The sequence below is a fragment of the Dunckerocampus dactyliophorus genome, chromosome 6 (genome assembly GCF_027744805.1).
Source record: "Dunckerocampus dactyliophorus isolate RoL2022-P2 chromosome 6, RoL_Ddac_1.1, whole genome shotgun sequence".
NCBI lineage: Eukaryota > Metazoa > Chordata > Actinopteri > Syngnathiformes > Syngnathidae > Dunckerocampus > Dunckerocampus dactyliophorus.
Genome location: NC_072824.1, coordinates 33,120,262 through 33,138,596, shown reverse-complemented (window position 1 = coordinate 33,138,596; position 18,335 = coordinate 33,120,262). Strand labels below are relative to the sequence as shown.

The 18,335-nt window shown below is 41.9% G+C and overlaps 1 protein-coding gene and 1 long non-coding RNA gene across 7 annotated transcripts in view; one reads left to right on the top strand and one right to left on the bottom strand.

The window, feature by feature from the left end:
- Nucleotides 1-336: 336 nt before the first annotated feature.
- Nucleotides 337-15,137, bottom strand: LOC129182212 (SWI/SNF-related matrix-associated actin-dependent regulator of chromatin subfamily E member 1-like). 4 transcript variants are annotated; one of them, XM_054778020.1, is made up of 11 exons: nucleotides 15,037-15,137; nucleotides 13,891-13,939; nucleotides 12,221-12,264; nucleotides 11,953-12,057; nucleotides 9,457-9,537; nucleotides 9,032-9,163; nucleotides 8,652-8,823; nucleotides 5,251-5,423; nucleotides 5,073-5,174; nucleotides 1,764-2,010; nucleotides 337-1,695 (listed from the first exon to the last, which is right to left on the bottom strand). In XM_054778020.1, exons 2-11 carry the CDS (start codon nucleotides 13,895-13,897, stop codon nucleotides 1,490-1,492), a joined length of 1,269 nt encoding a protein of 422 aa, XP_054633995.1. In that variant the 5' UTR covers nucleotides 13,898-13,939; nucleotides 15,037-15,137; the 3' UTR covers nucleotides 337-1,489. The 4 variants fall into 4 exon arrangements, with proteins under 4 accessions (XP_054633995.1, XP_054633997.1, XP_054633994.1 ...); XM_054778022.1 differs by lacking the exon at nucleotides 15,037-15,137 and adding an exon at nucleotides 14,540-14,799 and having other exon boundaries at nucleotides 1,794-2,010; XM_054778019.1 differs by lacking the exon at nucleotides 15,037-15,137 and adding an exon at nucleotides 14,540-14,797.
- LOC129182217 (uncharacterized) overlaps nucleotides 14,031-18,335 on the top strand; it is a 28,839-nt gene continuing 24,534 nt past the window's right edge. The window contains exons 1-2 of one of the 3 annotated variants that reach the window (XR_008570593.1): nucleotides 14,031-14,335; nucleotides 16,034-16,194. This is a non-coding gene — a long non-coding RNA (uncharacterized LOC129182217). Of the gene's footprint in view, nucleotides 14,336-16,033; nucleotides 16,195-16,463; nucleotides 16,681-17,797; nucleotides 17,880-18,335 lie in introns of those variants that run through there. The other 2 variants (XR_008570591.1, XR_008570592.1) reach the window with 2 other exon arrangements.

Sequence of the window (18,335 nt, the reverse complement as noted above, 5' to 3'; positions counted from 1 at the left end):
CTGGTTAGAATTAGGTTGTCTTCTGGGTCGCACCTGTAGTTTCAGGGTGCGCCCTGCATGCTTGCCCAGCATGTCCTCCTCCTTCCTTACACTAGGGGTGGGAGGGTAGATCCAAATAAAACAGTATCCAAACCAAGGGTCGGAACAGTATCGGATATCTGTCGACCCTCCCGTTTTGCTCCCGAATTTTCAAGAAAGTCTGCCTCATTTTCAAACGCAAATGTTGACACTTATGGTATCTGAACAATACTAGTGTGATGAGATTGATGTTTATTTTGTTCACATTGTTGATCTTGTGTGTATTTATACATTGTTTACAAACACAGGACGGCTCCACAGGATAGAAAAGTTTATTTGTAAAAAATACGCACAAGAAAATTCACTTTAAGACTGCAAGTTCTGGAGAGTTCTACAAGCTGCTGCGTGTTAACACCAATGTTCCTATTCAAGCAATACAGAGTATGCACAACCATGGTCCATAAACAACACGTACGGCTGTGGGTTTGATTGACAGCTAGCTAGTTGAGAACACTGGTGGTTGAGCATGGTGCGGTGCTGATGATCATGTGATCTAACGCCTATGGGTGGACTGCGCGTACGCCAGCATAACTAATACAAAAGAGCAATAAAATGTTGAAAATAAATAAGTAACACTACTGTACTGGGACTAAAACCTCCTGAGACAAAATAATGCTAAAAATGACTGTGGTGCTAAAACAGGTAGTAAACAAGGAGAGCACATACCTCCTCACAACCACGACAAAACATGCAAAAGTAACACTTGCGCTACAACACACTGTGTTATACAGTCGAACACTGAGAAACCTTCCCTCTCATATTACCAGACACTTATTGCAACAGCAAAAAAGCTAAGGTGGAATGCGTTTAAGGTCAACATCCCTCTGATCGGCTGACTCGCGTCAACACAAGCGGCTGTCGGTGTAACAGAAAATAGTCACGGCGTGCACGTTTACGCGTGACTTGAAAAGTCAAAAATCTGCTTTCTGAAAAACACGTGAGTGGTAACGATGAAACACGCGTCGACGTAACCGCGCCCGTTTTTTCCAATGACAGACGTGGTCGATCACGCATGTCAACTTAAGCCAGTACTTTTTTAGGACGTGGTGGACCGGGACTTGATCGACACACACTGGCTGTCAACATCAACGGGTTGTACCGTAATCAGCCAAGAGACCTGTACAGTATTCATATGAGACTCGAACTATCACGAATCTGCTTTTTCAAAAACACACACAAGTAATAACGAAGTTGACAATACCACAACACGTCAACACGAACGGACTGGTTGTCGATATCAACAGGTTCCACTGTAACCAGCCAGGAGGCCTGTACAGTATTGAAATGAGAAAAAATGTCCATTCACGTGCCATTTGTGCTTCAGGCTTGTTCTTCTTTTGTTACACCTGCTTTGGCAGAAGATGGTCAACTGAAGGATTCCACAGTCTGATATCAGGAACAGGAGTCTGACTTAGTGGGCTGATCTCGCCCTGCTGATACTCTCTGGTGGTTCGCTCGTCAGAGCGTCTTCGGTCTGAGCAGACGTGGTCTCAGAGCCTGTGTTGCTGTCGCTGGTTCCCTCCTCCATGGCTCCCTCAGGGACACTCTCCTTGTCCTCCGATGCTCCCTCTTCACTGCCTGGCTGAGCCTCCAGTTCCTCAGAGGCCTTCCGCTTCCCTGCATCATTCAAACGGTCGGTGACAACAATGACTAACAGAAATATCAATCCTGGCGGTGTGGCTCACCTGGTGCATCTTTGGCGGCGGTGTCCTCACCTTCCTTGGCGGTGCTTTCGCCGAGAGGATTCTGTTGAGTTTTGCCGTGAGTCGTACAGATGTGTTTTTCTTCTTCGGCTAAGACGCAGTTGGGCGCCTCTTTGGCACCTCCCGCATCCTTTTCCCGCTCAGCCATGCGTTTGCGGGCTGCCTCTTCTGCTGCTGATATATCTGCAGATATCTTCTCCATGTCCACTTCCACTTTCATGCAACAAAGCTGGAGAAAGAAAATGTATTAGTATCATTTAGATTTCATGTAACTTAACATTGCTCCTCATGAGGTTCCTCGCTGCACTGTGTGTATGCTAGCGGCCCCGCCTCCCCCTACTGAGACAAAGCCACTGTATGACGGACAAGAGGTCTCACTCCATTGTTCTACGGAATGCTGTTCTTCTGTGAAGCATCTAGGCCAGGGTGTCCAAAGTCCGCGGCCTGAGGGCCATTTGCGGCCCGCGGCTGTGATTTTATCGGCCCACAGCGCAGTCTACAGAGTTGCAATCTAGCAAGGGAAAAAAAACAATTTCACAAGAATAACGTAATCGGAAGCATGGAAATGAAGTCAAAATATTAGGAGAAGAAAATATACAAGAAGAAAGTTGAAATATTTGGAAAATTATACAAAATAAATCAACAGCAGAAATTTTAAGTAAAGTCAAAATAGTAATAGTAATAATAGAAAAACATGGTTTTCTAATTAAAAAAAGTTGCAATTTTATGAGAATAAACTTGTAAAATGAGGAAAAATATTTTAGTAACAATGTTGAAATAAGAAAAAATACATTCTTGTTTTAAAAGTTATGAAGTTGTAATTACAAGAACATTTACAAGAGGAAAGCTGAAATGAAATAGTCAAACTTGTCTATAGCGGCCACTAGAGGGCATCTGCAAAAGTGGCCGCTATAGACAGGTGGCCTCTATAGACAGGTTGGCATCCAGTTTGAATGTTGACCAGTACAGGAAAAAAAAGAAAAAAAAGGGAAAACAATAATAATAATAATAATGTTGACCAGTAGAGGGCACTGCGGACTGCGGATAAAAGTTGTACAGCACTACTAGGCTTGTTATTATCATGGTTCATGGTTTTAATCCTGAACATGCATATGAGTCAAACAGTAGCACATCACATAGTACAATTCACAATTTTTCATGTCCAAAAAGGAGTAGGAAGAAGCAAAACTTATTTAATCCTACCCCTCATCAGTTTCACATCAGTTGCAATACATTTATTCACCTCTTGTTCTTCCAAGTGTACTTTGTAGGTCTACATGACAATGTAGTGCAATCATAGCCAAGGTTTTTACTTACTAAAAGGAAGCTAGAGGCTTAATAATAACTGATAGAATATATCCACCACCCACAGAACAAAGCTGTGCTAGTAATGTCTTACGCTTGTTTTTAATATTTTACTTTTTATACGGCAGAGTGTCATTACAGCTTTAGTTCATCAGGAAGTGACGGGAAGTGACGGTGGGCGTCCCGAGCAGGAGAGCTAAGCTCAGTGCTAGCTGTGAGTTTGGAGAGAGTTGGGAAGTGTGTTTATGTTGGCGTGGATGTAAAGTCCTGCAGTGTTCTCCGATGTTAATAAAGCCATTAAAGTGCATCGGCGACGTGAGTCTCTCCTTCCCCACAACAAGCGGCATTACAGTATTGACCAGTGCACACCAGGAAATAAACGGTGTCATTTCTTACAGGCATTGGCTGGACAGCTATGTAGTGGGGCTTGTTTAACCTTTGCCTTGTGGGCAAGCAGGAAGGAGAGACGATGCTGAGAGATGTGTGTGTGTTCTAAGCTGCTGTCTGGTGGCCGCGTTCAATAAATAAAGTTGGCAGAAGCAACAGGAGAAGTTTCCTTCTTTGCTTCAGAGCTGAATAACACTGACAAGTTAACAGACTAGTAGCGAACGGAAAAGAAGACGGCTTTGTTTGTGTCGAATACAGAAGATGAGGACTTTGATGGATTTGTGGATGAGGATTGATCAAAAATAACGTGAGTACATTCTAAAATACTTCAATTAAAGTACAACCGAACTCAGTTTTGCTCCCGCTGCCGCATGCATGCTAGCGTATGTTTTTTTTAAATTGTAGCGTCGCTGGGAGCACGTCCTGTTCCCAGCCTACTTTGTGGTAATGTTTTGGTGCAAATGCTCTTAAAGTTACCTGTTTGACCAGGAAATAGCAAGCTCAAAAGAAGACGGCTTTTTTATGTGGAACAACTGACAGTTTGTGTGGATGTTGTGAATGATTGTGACTGAGCTAGCACTCAGTAATTAAAGTCTACACACGACGGCTTCATTGATTGAAAAACTAAACTTTTTCGTGCATGAAACTTCTACTTGAGTCGGTAATTTGGCCGCTATATGTGGTCAGATATTGACCAAGGGAGACAAAATGGGTGGCCGCTGGCCGTGTTGGACAGGTGACTGCTATACACAGGGTCTATAACATGTACATTTGCTGCGGGGGATTTTTCAGTGGCTGCTATAGGCAGGTGGCCGTTCTATAAAGGTGGCCGCTAAGAGAGGTTTGAGGTTTGACTGTAGTTGGAAAACAAAAAAACAGCAGAAATGGAAAAAACAGCTGTAATTTTACAGGAGTAAAGTAAAAATATTAAGAAAAAAAGTCATTATGGAATAAAGAACAAAAGTCGCAATTTTCTAAGAATAAGCTCGTATTATTATGGAAAAAACATTTTTAGTAGCATTTCACCCATATTACAAAGTGAAATGCAGTTTTTTTAGCTACATTTACAGTAGCTTCTTGGCATAAATATCAAAGTGGCCTTTGCATCCTTTCATTTTTCAGCATGTGGCCCTCTCTGGAAAACGTTTGGACACCCCTGATCTAGACGCTGAAGCAATGCACAGAGTGAACGCTCTTCCCGCCTGTTTGGAGGCGAGAGATGAGGAAAACAGATGCGCATGCAGACGGCAATATATAGAGGCCGGCAAAATTAGCAAGTTCATTTTCATTCATCTTTCATTAATTATGGCCAGACATTTTTTTTCTTGTCACATTTTAATCTTGCGAGATATTGCGGCACCCCTGTCGTTTTGTGCACAAAAGACGTCATCAAGGACAAATGGCAACTTGGACATGTCATTTCAACAACTGCGCTACGGACAGGACATGTGGATGGAGTTAACGGCAGCAGATGTCCACTAGCATTTTATGCTACACTTGGCAAAATGAGCCTTCCCTTCCGTGAGAGCAGGTGATGGCTTTGTTTGAGGTAGGTAGGTAGGTAGGTAGGTAAATAAATAAATAAATAAAAGGCCATACTCTTTTCAGCTCATTTGTGAACGACTCGGTGGCTTCAATGAACTTTCTTTTCTTATCCTGGTGGCGGTCTTCAATCTGAAGCAACTCCGCTTCCAACTTTCTCTGTGACAGGAGACACAAAGTCAGGAAGATTCTTCCGTGGTTGTGTGACGGCAATGTATTAAAAAGGTGATTATACCTGGTGAACCATCAAAGACTGAACCTGGCGTTTGAGGACCTGCATGCGGGCGGTGGTAACGACAGACCGCACGTCGGGGACCACGCTCTCACTGAGGATCTCACTTATCAGACGGTGGTTGCGCTGGAAACGGGCGGCCGCAGAGTGCTTAACTGAAAATCCATCATCGTAATCTAGGGGAGCGTTGAAAACAGTTTGGACGTCATTGCAGCCTTCAGAAGTTTATTTTTGCATTCATTACGTTCAAGCAGCAGCAAAATAGGGTTAGCAATATTCTGCTTTCGGGTGACATTTCAGGATGAAGCTAAACCGCACTATTAAAGGGATAGTTTGGATTTTTTGACATTTATTTGTATGACAGCCCCATCAGCACTGTAGTCCAATAACACCGACTTACCCCCCCACTTGGTCTCCTAAGTCCGGTTCTGGTCAGATTTCCGTGATGAAGAACGTAGTTCCACTTACTTGCTGGGGACAATTAAGTCCACAGCATCAACTTCCGCAACGGAGCGCCACGTCCAATATTGTTTATGTATGTGTTCCCCCAGCGTCAGAGTGTCTTCCTCACGTTCCCATTAACGCCCAGGCGACGCAGAGCGTTTAATGAGGTCTGATTTATTTGAGAAGGCATTTTTGTTATGCAAATGTTTTCATCTTCTGAACGCATATTGTTTTTAGAAGCCAAAGTCTTGACTTGATTGTCCCCAGCAACTAAGCGGAACTACGTTCTTCATCACAGAAATCCGACCAGAACTGGACTTAGAAGACCATGCACTCATGATCAAAATTTTAAGGCCAGTTTAAAAAAAAAAATGCTAGAATTTACATTTTGCACTGTTTGGATCTTAAGAAAGTTCTAAGTAGACCTTCACAATGCAAAAAAAAAAAAAATTCAATGTTGATTCAATGTTGCTCCAGGTGGTGAAGATGGCTTCACCGAGGGCACCCACTGTCTGGAACTGATGTCCATTTTTATAAACTTCCCTTGCCATCCATTGGCAAATGTTCCCAGTTGGATTTAGCTCAAGGGAACATGCAGGATGGTCAAAAGAGTGACGTTATAGGAAGAAGTCCTTTTTCAGGCAGGCAATGTTGTACTGTTGAAAAACCCAGTCATTACCACAAAGACAAGGTCCTTCAGTTAAGAGGGACGCCCCCTGCAACAACACCTCCACATAGCATCCGCCGTTTGACACCCCTGCACAACCTGAAGGAAAAAAGCACCCCAGATCATGATGGTGCCCCCTCCACTGTTGCGTGGGGAAAACATCTCTGTTGGGATTTCCTCGTCATGCCAGGAACATTGGAAGCCAGAACCATCGAGGTTACAATTTTTTCCTCATCATAAAACTTTCTTCCACCTTTTCAATGTTTGGTGCTCTCATGCAAATTCCAAATGGGCAATTTTGTGGCGTTGAAGAAGACGAGGCATTTGAAGAGGTTTATGTTCTTAAAATCCTTCTTTCGCAGATACAGTCTGATGGTTATAGGACTGCACTTAGCACCAGTGACAACCTTCATTTGGGCCGAGGATCGTCCCATGTCTCGACGGACGGCCGATCAGATCTTCCAGCTCAGGGCCGGTGACTTTTTTTGGGTGTACCACTTGACTTTTTTGTTCCATAACCCTCAGGATCTTTGAAGAAGTTTCAAATGTCTGTCTTACTGCGTCCAACCTCAGCAGCAATGGCGCACTACGAGAGCGTTGCTTATGCAGCTCAACAATCCGACCGCTCTCAAAGAGAGATTGCCATCAAGAGATCTTGACAGTGTGAATACCTGATAGAAAGACATTGAGTCCACATTTTTGACAAGATTTTGACTTTTAAAGGCTGTGCTCTTAAACTTTTGATCAGCTGATGAACAGCCTTTTCACTTTATCACTTTAATGCTTGTTCGCAATAAATTGCTTACTCAAAACTGTCTCGCTCCCGTTTCTTCTTTTTGCATTTTGAAGCTCTACTTAGAACCTCCTTGTGTATATTCAGCCCGCCACGATTAAGTTTGGACCGCCACAGACAGAGTTGGCGCTCCCTTGTTTTTTGGTATGTTTACCCTCACTCACAAGGCACATTCTAATGGGACTGTCTGTTATGTCTGTACAGAAGATGGCATCGTAACTCCGCTTCTTAACACAACAGTGGAACCTTGGTTAGAGGCATTAATCCATTCCGGATGGTCAGACTATTACTAAAACGTCCTTGAACCCAATCAGTTTTTCCCATTGTATTGTATTGTATTGTATTGTATGTACTTTATTGATCCCACAGCGGGGAAATTTACTTGTTACAGCAGCAAGCGAGCAAGACAAGTAAAGAGAACAGTAAAGTAAAGCACTACAACATGGTTCAGGTGGTGCAGGTGTTGTAGAGCCTGATAGCGGTCGGTATGAAGGACCTGCGGAACCTCTCCTTCTTACACCGTGGGTGTAACAGTCTACTGCTGAAGGAGCTGCTAAGGGAACCCACAGTGTCATGTAGCGGGTTGAGAAATGAAACCCATGAGAAATAATGTAAATTGGTTAATCAATCCGTTCCGGAAAGCCAAACATGTTGACACAAAACATGTTTGTACTTTTAGAATTACAGTTTTACATGCAGAAAACAATGCAAAATGCCTGTAAATAAATATAAATGATTAATGAAAGGGATGAATGAATATTTAAGTAGGGATTTCCATGAATCGGCATATGACAATAAATGTCTTTCAACGCTGATCATAAAAGCCGATCCCCTGTGGCTAGTACGATTACAGCCCGTAGTGATCCCGTGACAGTTAGAATGCTAAGCAAATTAACTGAATTCATTGGACGATATGACCAGCTTTTGTCAGGGGTGGAAGACACCGGGTTCGCCAACTGCTCTCTCGTTTGGAGCCCAGCTACGTGCTACTGGAATGTAATCTTACATTCACAGTATCCTTAAAGAAAGCGTATCATCCTCTGCAAGTTTCACGAGTGATTTATGTTCTCTTGAAAAAGTACGTCAAATATGTTTTTGTCTAAATTAAGGTGGTTTTATGGTTCCTTTTTTCATATACAGCCAATAGCACGGTGCTGCACTATTTGTGGGCCCCATGGCAGTCATGGGACCCTGGAACTGCCCTGACTTTTCCCGCTGGCCAATACCACTCATCATGAATAAATTGAAAACATTCTAATTAATCCATGTGATCGGTATCGGAATCGGCAGCATGAAACCTTTAGCATATAGTTTACAAAACATCACAGTGGTCTTTGTATCCTTTCAGTTTCTTAGTGTGGCCCTTGTAGGAAAACATTTGGACACCCTTAGAGACTGACAGGAACCTGCGAGTGAAACCACTCCATTCGTGATTTACGTAATTACAGCATTGTCAAAGAACTGTCAAGTCTGGCAGAGAATCAAGCTGAGCGACCTTACCATCTGGATCCTCAGCTGGCTGAATACTCATGTATGGCTCGCCTTTGTCCAGTCTGGACTGCCTCTGGCGGCTCTCCTCTTCTAGCGCTGCCTCGGCACGGCTTTTTGCATTGACGTAGGCCAGGTAGGCTGGCGAGTTGTGATAGGCCTTCATGCTTTCGTTATATTCAATCTACGTCGGAGGAGATGACAGGAATGACAAGGAAACAGAGAAGGCAAGCAGGCACACATGTGGACCCTTGTTTCTATCAACTATGTCAACATGAGGGGAGGGGTTAGAGAGGAAGCAGTGATGACTGGAGGGACCCACATCTGCTGGAGACATGTAATGGTCATCCGTCAGTAAAGACCCGTACACATCCCTTTGTAAAACAACCAACCTTCTCTGCTTCGTAGTCATTCAAATAATCCTGTTTCTCCTCATCAGTGAGGTCCCTCCACATGCCACCGATTATCTTCCCAATTTCCCATAGCTTCAGATCAGGATTGGAGGCTTTTACTTGATCCCAAACCTGGTGATGAGAACCAGACATGGGGGTGGGATTGGGTTGGGTTGGAGGGGCTATTGGTTATCTCTTTGCAGAGAGGTCACAAACCAGAGGAGGCCGTGTGCTTTAAGCTCCATCTCCAAATTTATAAAGCCAACTAAGAAAAGTGGACTGTCCTACCTGTGTCCTGGCATAACTTAGCAACAACTACCTTGATATGGACAAAAACTAGCATTTCAAAGTTGATATTTGACTTTACTGATTCAGTGTCTTCCAACAGTGCACACGATGATGTCAAACACATATCACGCTCTTACCTTTCGACTGTATCTCATATACGGCATCAGCGGCTTATCGGGTGGCTTGGGTGGTTTGGGGATGTTTATTCCAGAAGAATTCTGACATAGAAAAAGAAAGAGACCTTTCACAATTGGTTGTGGAACCAGGAAATATCTAAACCAGGGAGGGTCAGTGTGAAAAATGAAAGGATGCAAGGGCCACTTTGATATTTTGTAATGCTAAGAAGTTAACGACTCAACGGAAATTCCCTTCAATGCCACATTTTTTTCTGAAATACCAGTTTCTGGACTCATGTGGAGAACTACAGACTGGAGCACATGCGGTATTTTTATTGTCATTTATACAGCGGTACCTTGGCATACAAGTGTCCCAACTAACGAGTGTGTTTGTTTAGATACAAGCAGTCTCTCGGCTGATTTATTTGCTTTGAACTGCGAGCTCAAATTTGGGTTACGAGCTGCTAGGTACCGGCAGGCATAGCTGAGGACAGCCATTTGCACGGCGAGGGAATTTATTAGCGATTGTGCTTGAACTGCTGTGTTTGTCAAAGATGACAGAATAAAAGTTGCATGTTGAAAGACCCGCAGTGTCATATTCCACGCCGCTAAAGCCAGCAGACCAAGAAAAGTATGATCAAGTGAGTGCTAGGAAGTGAACGATTGCAACCTGATTGCACTACAGTATATGGGCGCAGTCCTAGTTCACAAACTACTGACTGTTCTTCAGCACTTTATGTTTTGTAAGTTGTCAATATTTATTTTTCTAACATCCTGTTTTCATTTCACTTAGTTTGCAAACTTTTATTTCATCACAATTATACTTTGTGAGATGATTTGTTTGATGAGACAAATTACCTCACCAATGTCTACTTGTTGTACACTGACTTTGTTTTTTACACATTAAGGTCCATTTGTGTTGAGCTGTTTAAAAAAATAAATAAATGAATTTTTAATCAACACAAATGTGCATAAAGCAAACATATTATCCAGTCTCATGTTAATAGGTGCATTAAGAACTTCAAAATGATCTTTCAAAAAGGTACACTTATCATAGATTAAAAACTATCTGCGATTAATCGTGATTCATTACGAGTTAATGATGGACAACATGCGATTAAAATATTTAATTGATTGACAGCCCTAACACGTATAAAAAAACTGCATCTCAGCTTTGTAATATAGGTGAAAAATCCTATTAGTAGAAACGTCACTCTTTGCTCCTTTTTCCCCATTTTTGCTGTTTTTCATTTTCCAGATATTTCAGCTTTCTTAAATACATTATACATTTTCGTTTCATCATATTTGGACATTATTCACATAATATTTTGACTTTATTCCCATAATATAACCTTTTGTCTGACCTTATTTTCCAAAAATTCCAACTTTATTTTTGTTTGTTTCTCATAATATTCCGACTTTTAATAAAATATCATATTTTTCTTTAATATTTCAACTCTTACTAAAATGACATGACAATTTTTTCTGGTAAAATTCCAGCTGTTTCTTCCATTACTGCTGTTGTCTCCCCCCCACACCCAATTTCAACTTTCTTCTTGTAAATTTTCTTCTCACAATTATGACTTTATTCCCATAATAGTTTGACCTTATTTTTGTTACATTAGAACTTTTTCTGCAACCTAATTTTCCAAAAATTGTTTCCTATATTATGACTTAAAAAAATATATATTTCTTTAATATTTCGACTTGAGGTTCTTAAAATTACATGATTTTTCCACATAGTATGTTATTCTCGTAAAATTACGACTTTTTCTCGCTATATAACAACTCTGTTCTCTTAATATTTTGACTTAATTCTGCTGATTTTTGCGGTTGTTTTTTTTTGTAGTTTTCTTCTTAAAGTATATTATTATAATGTGCCACAGGTCAATAAAAAACACCCCTGATCTAAACCTATGTTTAGGATTATGGAAAATAGATATGGCGACAAACAACATGCTTAAAAAAATATTCTCATTGAATAAAATAGAATTGTGAGGCCATTTATAGTTTATCACTGTACAACAGAGTACCACTGACAAGGGGGGAGAAAAGGTAAGAAAAAGCTGAGATTTGCCTGCTGTGAGACATAATGCCATTATGAGAGTTAGCCAAGCACAGCTTGCATGCAGGGACTGAATGACGGCAGCCAAAGTCATGCCAAGCGACGAGTGTGTAATTCCATGGCAACAGGGATGGCGTGGGTTACGGTACTTAACATGGTCGTCACCAATGCAGATTTTGCAGGCAGGTGGCGTTTGAACACACAGATGGACGCTAAGCCACTCAGTCAGCAAAAGCACTTTCAAATGATACGCTTTAAGCACGCAGTGAGTTCTGGCTTCTCGCAATAATGCTCTGATGCAAAAATACATTTCATATTCAAACAAAGCCAAGGGATCTCTGTAGTTTGATTTATATTCACAATGCTTTGACTCGAGCAAGGCAGCTACTAACCAGTATACTGCATGTACTAGCATACACCTGCTTTTGTTTTGGCTAGGATAATATTCATACCGTTACCCGACTGTTGCTGCTTTGGCTCCCTCCCAGTCTGTAGTTGTTGTAGGCCAGATGGCTGTAGGGATTGTACCCCACAAACCCTGTATTGTTGGGCATTTGCTAATGGACACAAATGAGACACAGGTGAGAAATGACAGGCAAAAAAAGCAAACAAACAATCGATTAATGGTGCTCATAGGAAATAAGATCTATGTGAACATCTGTGTAAAGACAAAGCAAGTCACTGTGTCAAGTTAAATACGGTATGTGGACTTATACTTACAGTTGTAGGGGCAGGGGGAGGCGGAGGGGCATAGGACGGCCTCTCTGGCAGAAAAAAGGGGGGGAAAGACACAGAAGTTAGGGCTGAGCCATTCTGCAAATTTTCAAGGCAGGGCTAACTGATACCGACACTTTTCACCTGAAACTTTTCGAGATCATTGAATGATTGTCTGATTTTGATAATAATATTCAATATTACAAAAAAAAAGGTTAAAGATTTTAGGCCATTTGTCGTGGGCACTAGGCCTGGGATGATCACACAATAAATGAAAATCAACTCAATAATTTTGCCGGCTTCAATATACTGCTGTGTGTGTGTGTGTGTGTGTGTGTTTTCCTCATCCGCAGCCTCCAAACAGGCAGGAAGAAGGGCTCGCTCTGTGCGCTGGTTTCAGCACCTTGGCGCGCTTGTTCCATAGAACGGCATGAACGGAGCGAACTCTTTTGTCAAACAGTCTCTTTGTCTCTGTGGGTGGAGGCGGGGCCGCTAGCATACACAGAAGAGTGTAATGTAGTGGAAATTAAATGAGTAGATTGCAATACATTGGCAAATTTTTTCCTTGTACTTTTCTGGAAAGTAATGTTAAAATCTTGTCTCGCCTCGTTCTCAGACACAATCTCGTGTATTGTTCTGCAAAGTCAAAATAAGTGAACAAAAAATGTCTTATATTTATTTGTATTTTACTTCATTTAGCCATTTTTATGCTTGAAAATGCTCAATTTAGACAAAAAAAACACATACAATTTGCTTAAGTATGCATACGTTTGACTACACATAGGACGCATTAAACCACCAAACAACGATGATTTCTAACAAAATATATTTTTGAAAAAACGTAATAAAGTGAAGCTGCAAAATTTGAAGCCCACAGTAGAGAGGGAATACTATTAAAATATATAAACATAACAATATCAACAAAGTAACAGTAAAAACACACAAAATATCATCCTGTTAGTATCAATCTCATATTGGATATTGAAACTGACAAGGTTAACTTTGTTGGTGGGAAATTCCTCAGTTGCAGTATGTTACACATTTTACAAATAAACACTACAAAAAAGGGACAAAAAATGGAATGAAAGAAAGGTGAAAGTAGGAAGCTCGCGTTGAAGGTGCGCTCGACCCCCACGTAAGTCACGCAAGTCAGCAAGCTTTGTCGTTTCCTGCTACCACTGGGAGGCGTTGGGACTACTCATCCTATGGCCGAGGCTAAAATGCTTTTGTCTTCGTCCATCTGCCTAGCTGGTATCGGTGATTTTGATTTGTGCTCATTTAGTAAAAGCCCAAGAGGGAGTTCGTCAAAATACAACCCGTGATTTTGGCCCAAAATGGCCAGTCCAAACCAAAGTGGCTAACTCCTTGTTTATTTGCAAACATGGGACCGTCTGGGACCCTTGAATACCAAATTTGTTACCAGGCCTGACGCGCTTGCAAACCTTTGTGAGTTTTCATGCACGTTACAGCACCCAAATACGCAAGGGCACGCACACAATAATAATAAAACTAGCAGATCCAACAGGCCATGACGATAATAAATAACACTATAACAACACACATACTGCACAGAGCACACATATTGCACAGCTCACCAGAAAAAGACCACACTATATACTACTACAAGTAGACCACCATTGATATAAATAAAATCGATACTTGGATCAATTCCTTACTTGACATCTTAGCATAGGTAGAGGTTTCACTCCAATCCAGTCATAGGTACTGCAACACACACAGGAATAATGAGAGTACTTTGGTTAATACTACAACTGATTGATTTGTAAAGGCAAGTTTTCAATGAGGTTGAGGGTTGAGTGAGTGTGTGTCTTGCATGCTTAGTATTTTGAGTGCGTTCTCTTATATGCACTGTAAGTGCGCAAATTGAGACATGCCAAGTAAAATGTTGCTAATGACTGCGCCCAGTGTATAATAATACATGCTAAGGTGGGAAACGTAGGTGCAAGTCAATAGCAGATAGACTGCAGCTGGCGGAGATTTTAACTACGCTAGGCTAACCAACTAGCAGTGGTATGTTGATGAGGCATCGACGAGTCCCGCCTAGCTTGTAAAGAGTTTTACGTCGCACCAGACACCAGCAATGTGGTAACGGTGCATCCAGTAAGTGAGGATTTAGGATAATTTGTGGAATGGTAATTACAGTTGAGGACTAATGGAGGTTAGCAAGCCGACGACGCGCTAGCTAGCTAAGTCGCTACCTCGTCGTACAGTAGCATCTTTGAGACATTAGCATGCCGAGCCAAGACAGTTCTCGTCATTTTAATAATACTGCGACTTTCGAGTATACTAGAATACAAAACCTACCATAAGCGCTGAGTCCCCGCCACAATATGAACTATGTTGTGGCTTTGACTGGGATGCTAGTCGGCTAGCTAGTTTCCACAATAAAGGAATGAATAAGGGCGAACTCGGAGGAACGCTGCAGAATCTTCTAGAAGAGCGCATCCCTCACACAATAGCACCCGCCCCCTCTTTTTTAGCCTCCCTACAGTCCGATATTGAATTATACTGTTTTTATGAAGTTGTCGTTGAATATCGCGTTATATAAACATTTGTCTCCAACAATATATAGTATTTTGAAAATACCAAATGCAAGGGTTGGGCGATACTGCACGTTGGTATTGATCCAATAGCAGGTAGGCTGTGCAGATTTCCCTACCGATAGCGTTTACTCGACATTTTTCAAGAGCCTTGAATGATTTTGATAATTTGCCTTTAATGTGAATATGTGAACAACACAACTCATTTATTAGTGAAAAACGAGAACGTGGACATCTCTATGTGGAGTTGCATGTTTTCACCTTTCATGGGTGGGTGGGTCGGTTGGTTGTTTCCGGGTACTCCGGCTGGGTTCATCCGCGACTCTTGATTGTCCTTAAGTATGAACGTGAACGTGAATGGTTGTTTGTCATTGGCTGGCCACCAGTCCAGGGGTTTCCTTTGCAGCTGTAGCAGGGGGTGAGTAAGTGAACGAGTTAACGCAGATGAGTACCCGTTTCAGTCAAAAACCTTTGAACGACTTGTTCATGACTCGCACGTCTCTATTATGCACTACAGTACTTGCTCTTAGTGCAGGTTCTACTGTAGTCTTAATACTTAGCTTGCAAATGCGTGTGGAATAAAATTCAGGTTGGTGTGTTATTAGAAGTGAAATACTTTGCATTCTTTCTCGCATATTTGGCGAGGTGCCCGAGTGTGTAGTTGTAATAGTGTGTTCCCTAAATATAAACAACCCAAAGCCCTCTGGGTTTACCCTTCATCTCTGTCCATTCAAGCTGAATTAGGCTTGTTTTACTTTTGTTAATTGCTTGTGATCACTGTGGCCCTGTGCCTTTCTGGTACACTGAACACTTTCATGCAATGCGATTGCTCCTCGCAGGTTCTTAATGATAACCGACAGAACTCTTTAAAAAGAAATAAAATGCAGAGACGTAAAATGATCCAAAAGTCAAACCCGCAGCATGCTTGCGCACCTGAAAATACACTGGTGCGCGTAATAGAGATGTGTCATTTCATTAATCACACAGGTAATTGATGGCAGCGACCACCGCGCACAAAATAAATACCTAGAACGACTCCAAATAAGACTGTAAATAATAATAATTATTATTAGAATCGGCAAAGCCAAGGGAACTGCAGTAATACAGTGGATCCTTGCACATTTGCAATTCAGCATTGCATTGACGGCACCACGTGTTCACAGGTCTTTGGTCAAACATTCACCATAAATTGGTAATAATTTACTGTATAAATACATGACAACGCAGATAAAATGCACATGTGCTACTATTTTTACAGGTTTCTGTCTTGGTGTTTAAATCCCAGAAATGTTGGGGTTTTGCACTTTGTTCAGCGGTCGTTGAATGCACCGTAGTTGTGTGCTGAGATGCAAAAGTTTTTGGGCGAGGGAAGCACTAACTCTACAGTCAAGGATCATCTTACGTTATTATTCAACACTGGTGAGTACCCAGCGGTGTGCAGTTAGGGCCAGCAGAGTATTCTCCGCTGGCCTAAAGGCTATCACAATCGCTGACATACATTTACAACTTCAATTTTAGCATTTGGTCCATTGAATTGTATTCATTTATTCCAAGCAGCCTTCTTTTGTCTTGATTGCGTAGCTTTCAATTTCTTGGCTGCACTCCTTCCAGTACGTACTGTGTATGTGTATGTTAAATTTTTTTTTTTGCCCAATCTGATTTCAGGTTCTTTGCGTTGCCATGTCAGCTTTATCTGCTCAGGGCCTTCAGAATCAGGAGTGGTATTAGCAATGGGGCTGTTTTTTTAACCAATCAGATTTCAAATGCGCCTCACAGGGCCAGCTAGCTGGCCAACAACGACGTCAGTATTTTTCCGTCCTCTGATTGGTCGATTAGAGCAAAACTGTTCAACAAGCCAATTTACGCCCACAGTGGCTGACTGAAGAGGACAAATTGACATCTTTGGTGAGTAGATGTATTTTACTGAAAGGTTTTATATTTTTTGTCACGTTATTGGATAAATATCAATTCTGAACTGCTCCAGATGATGTTGTAGTGTAGAGGTGTGGAGTTGTCTGAACCCTCTATTTACGCAAGTTACATTTGGCCGAGCCAAATTCTCAAGCACCGCCGATCACTGGTGGAAGTTGCTAATGCTCAAAGTTACCAGCAGAAATGTAAGTCGGACCTATCAGTGAGGACGTACTTGAAGATAAAGGGTTCTAGCTTTATCATTTATGGTATCGCAGTGACCTGACAGTTATGCATAGTGTGAGAGTTCCTCTTCATAAGCGGTTGGATGGTCCAGTGGGAGACGACGCCGGCGCATGGCACTGGCGGCCCAGGTTGGAATCTCAGTCAGGATGAGTGGCAGTCGACATACTGTCATGTTATTATCATCAACCGCGCAGCCCTCTCAGGAAGATTACAAAACTTTGGCACTAACCAGGGGATACATGGATGATGTGTACTAGTGAGGAACATCAGGGTAAGGGCGAGGGCTTGGTGCTGTCTTAGCACAGACACACACAAAGGGGCCTGACCGGCACAGCTGTGGGTGCCCGGAGGCAGAAATCGGGCCTGTGACATTTTGAATCAATCAGAGGAAAAGCCATCAAGTTGTTCTTGCAATGCAGATACAAACCCAGTTCTTAAGCCTTTAGAGCGCCTCAAAATGGACTCAGCTACTGGAACTAAGCAGACTTGAAAGTTTACTCTGGTGCGGGCCGATGGAGGTATTTTTAGAAGCTGCTGAGGTTAGGTTATTATGATGTATCATTCCAGCCGTTTTCCTTGGACACATGCCGCGAGTACAATTAAACGGTCCTCACAACACAGGACAGATGATGCGACATTTCGATCAAGTATAAATCCCTAAAAGTGCGAATGAAACTACTCATTTTGGACAACCATTCACACCCGAGGACCATTTAGAGTCTCCAATGAGTCGTAACTCCACTCAGAGAGGTTCCAGGCACACATGCTGACCACGACCTGTACTTAACCGTGCTGCCACATTGTGTCCACCTAATTATCCAAAAATTACAACTTGATTTTGTTTTGTTTGTTTCTCATATCACAGCACTGTGAAAACCTGTCAACGCATGTGCGTGTCGGGATGAGAGAGTGGCGATTCCTCTGAGAATGAGGCTTTATCGCTGCTTGTATGTATTTTTGTACTTTGGGTACTGCTTTATCATCTTTGTTCTACTTTTCCTGTCAATTTGATATCAAGTTAATATGCAGATTAAAATCATAGCGATTGCAAGTGGACAAAAGTCAAACTCAAGTTCAACCTGTTCAAAGGGAAGGGAAATAAAAGATGTGAAGGACGATGAGTTAGATGCTTTACTCATCTCCAAGAGAAATTCACATCTTATCTATGTATCAGTGCTCATGGAAAACTTTTAGACAAATGTGACCATGCACAATACAAATCGTTGAACCAGAATTACTTATTATAAAATGACTTAACCAATGAATCATGTTTAATATTTCAATTTAATGAAATGTAAAGGTGGTTTATGTGTTTTAAGTGTGCAGCAGTAGGGGGTACATGGCTTCAAGCCAGTGTCTGAAGGGGTACGCCACTGTAAAAAGTTTGGGAACCACTGTTCTAA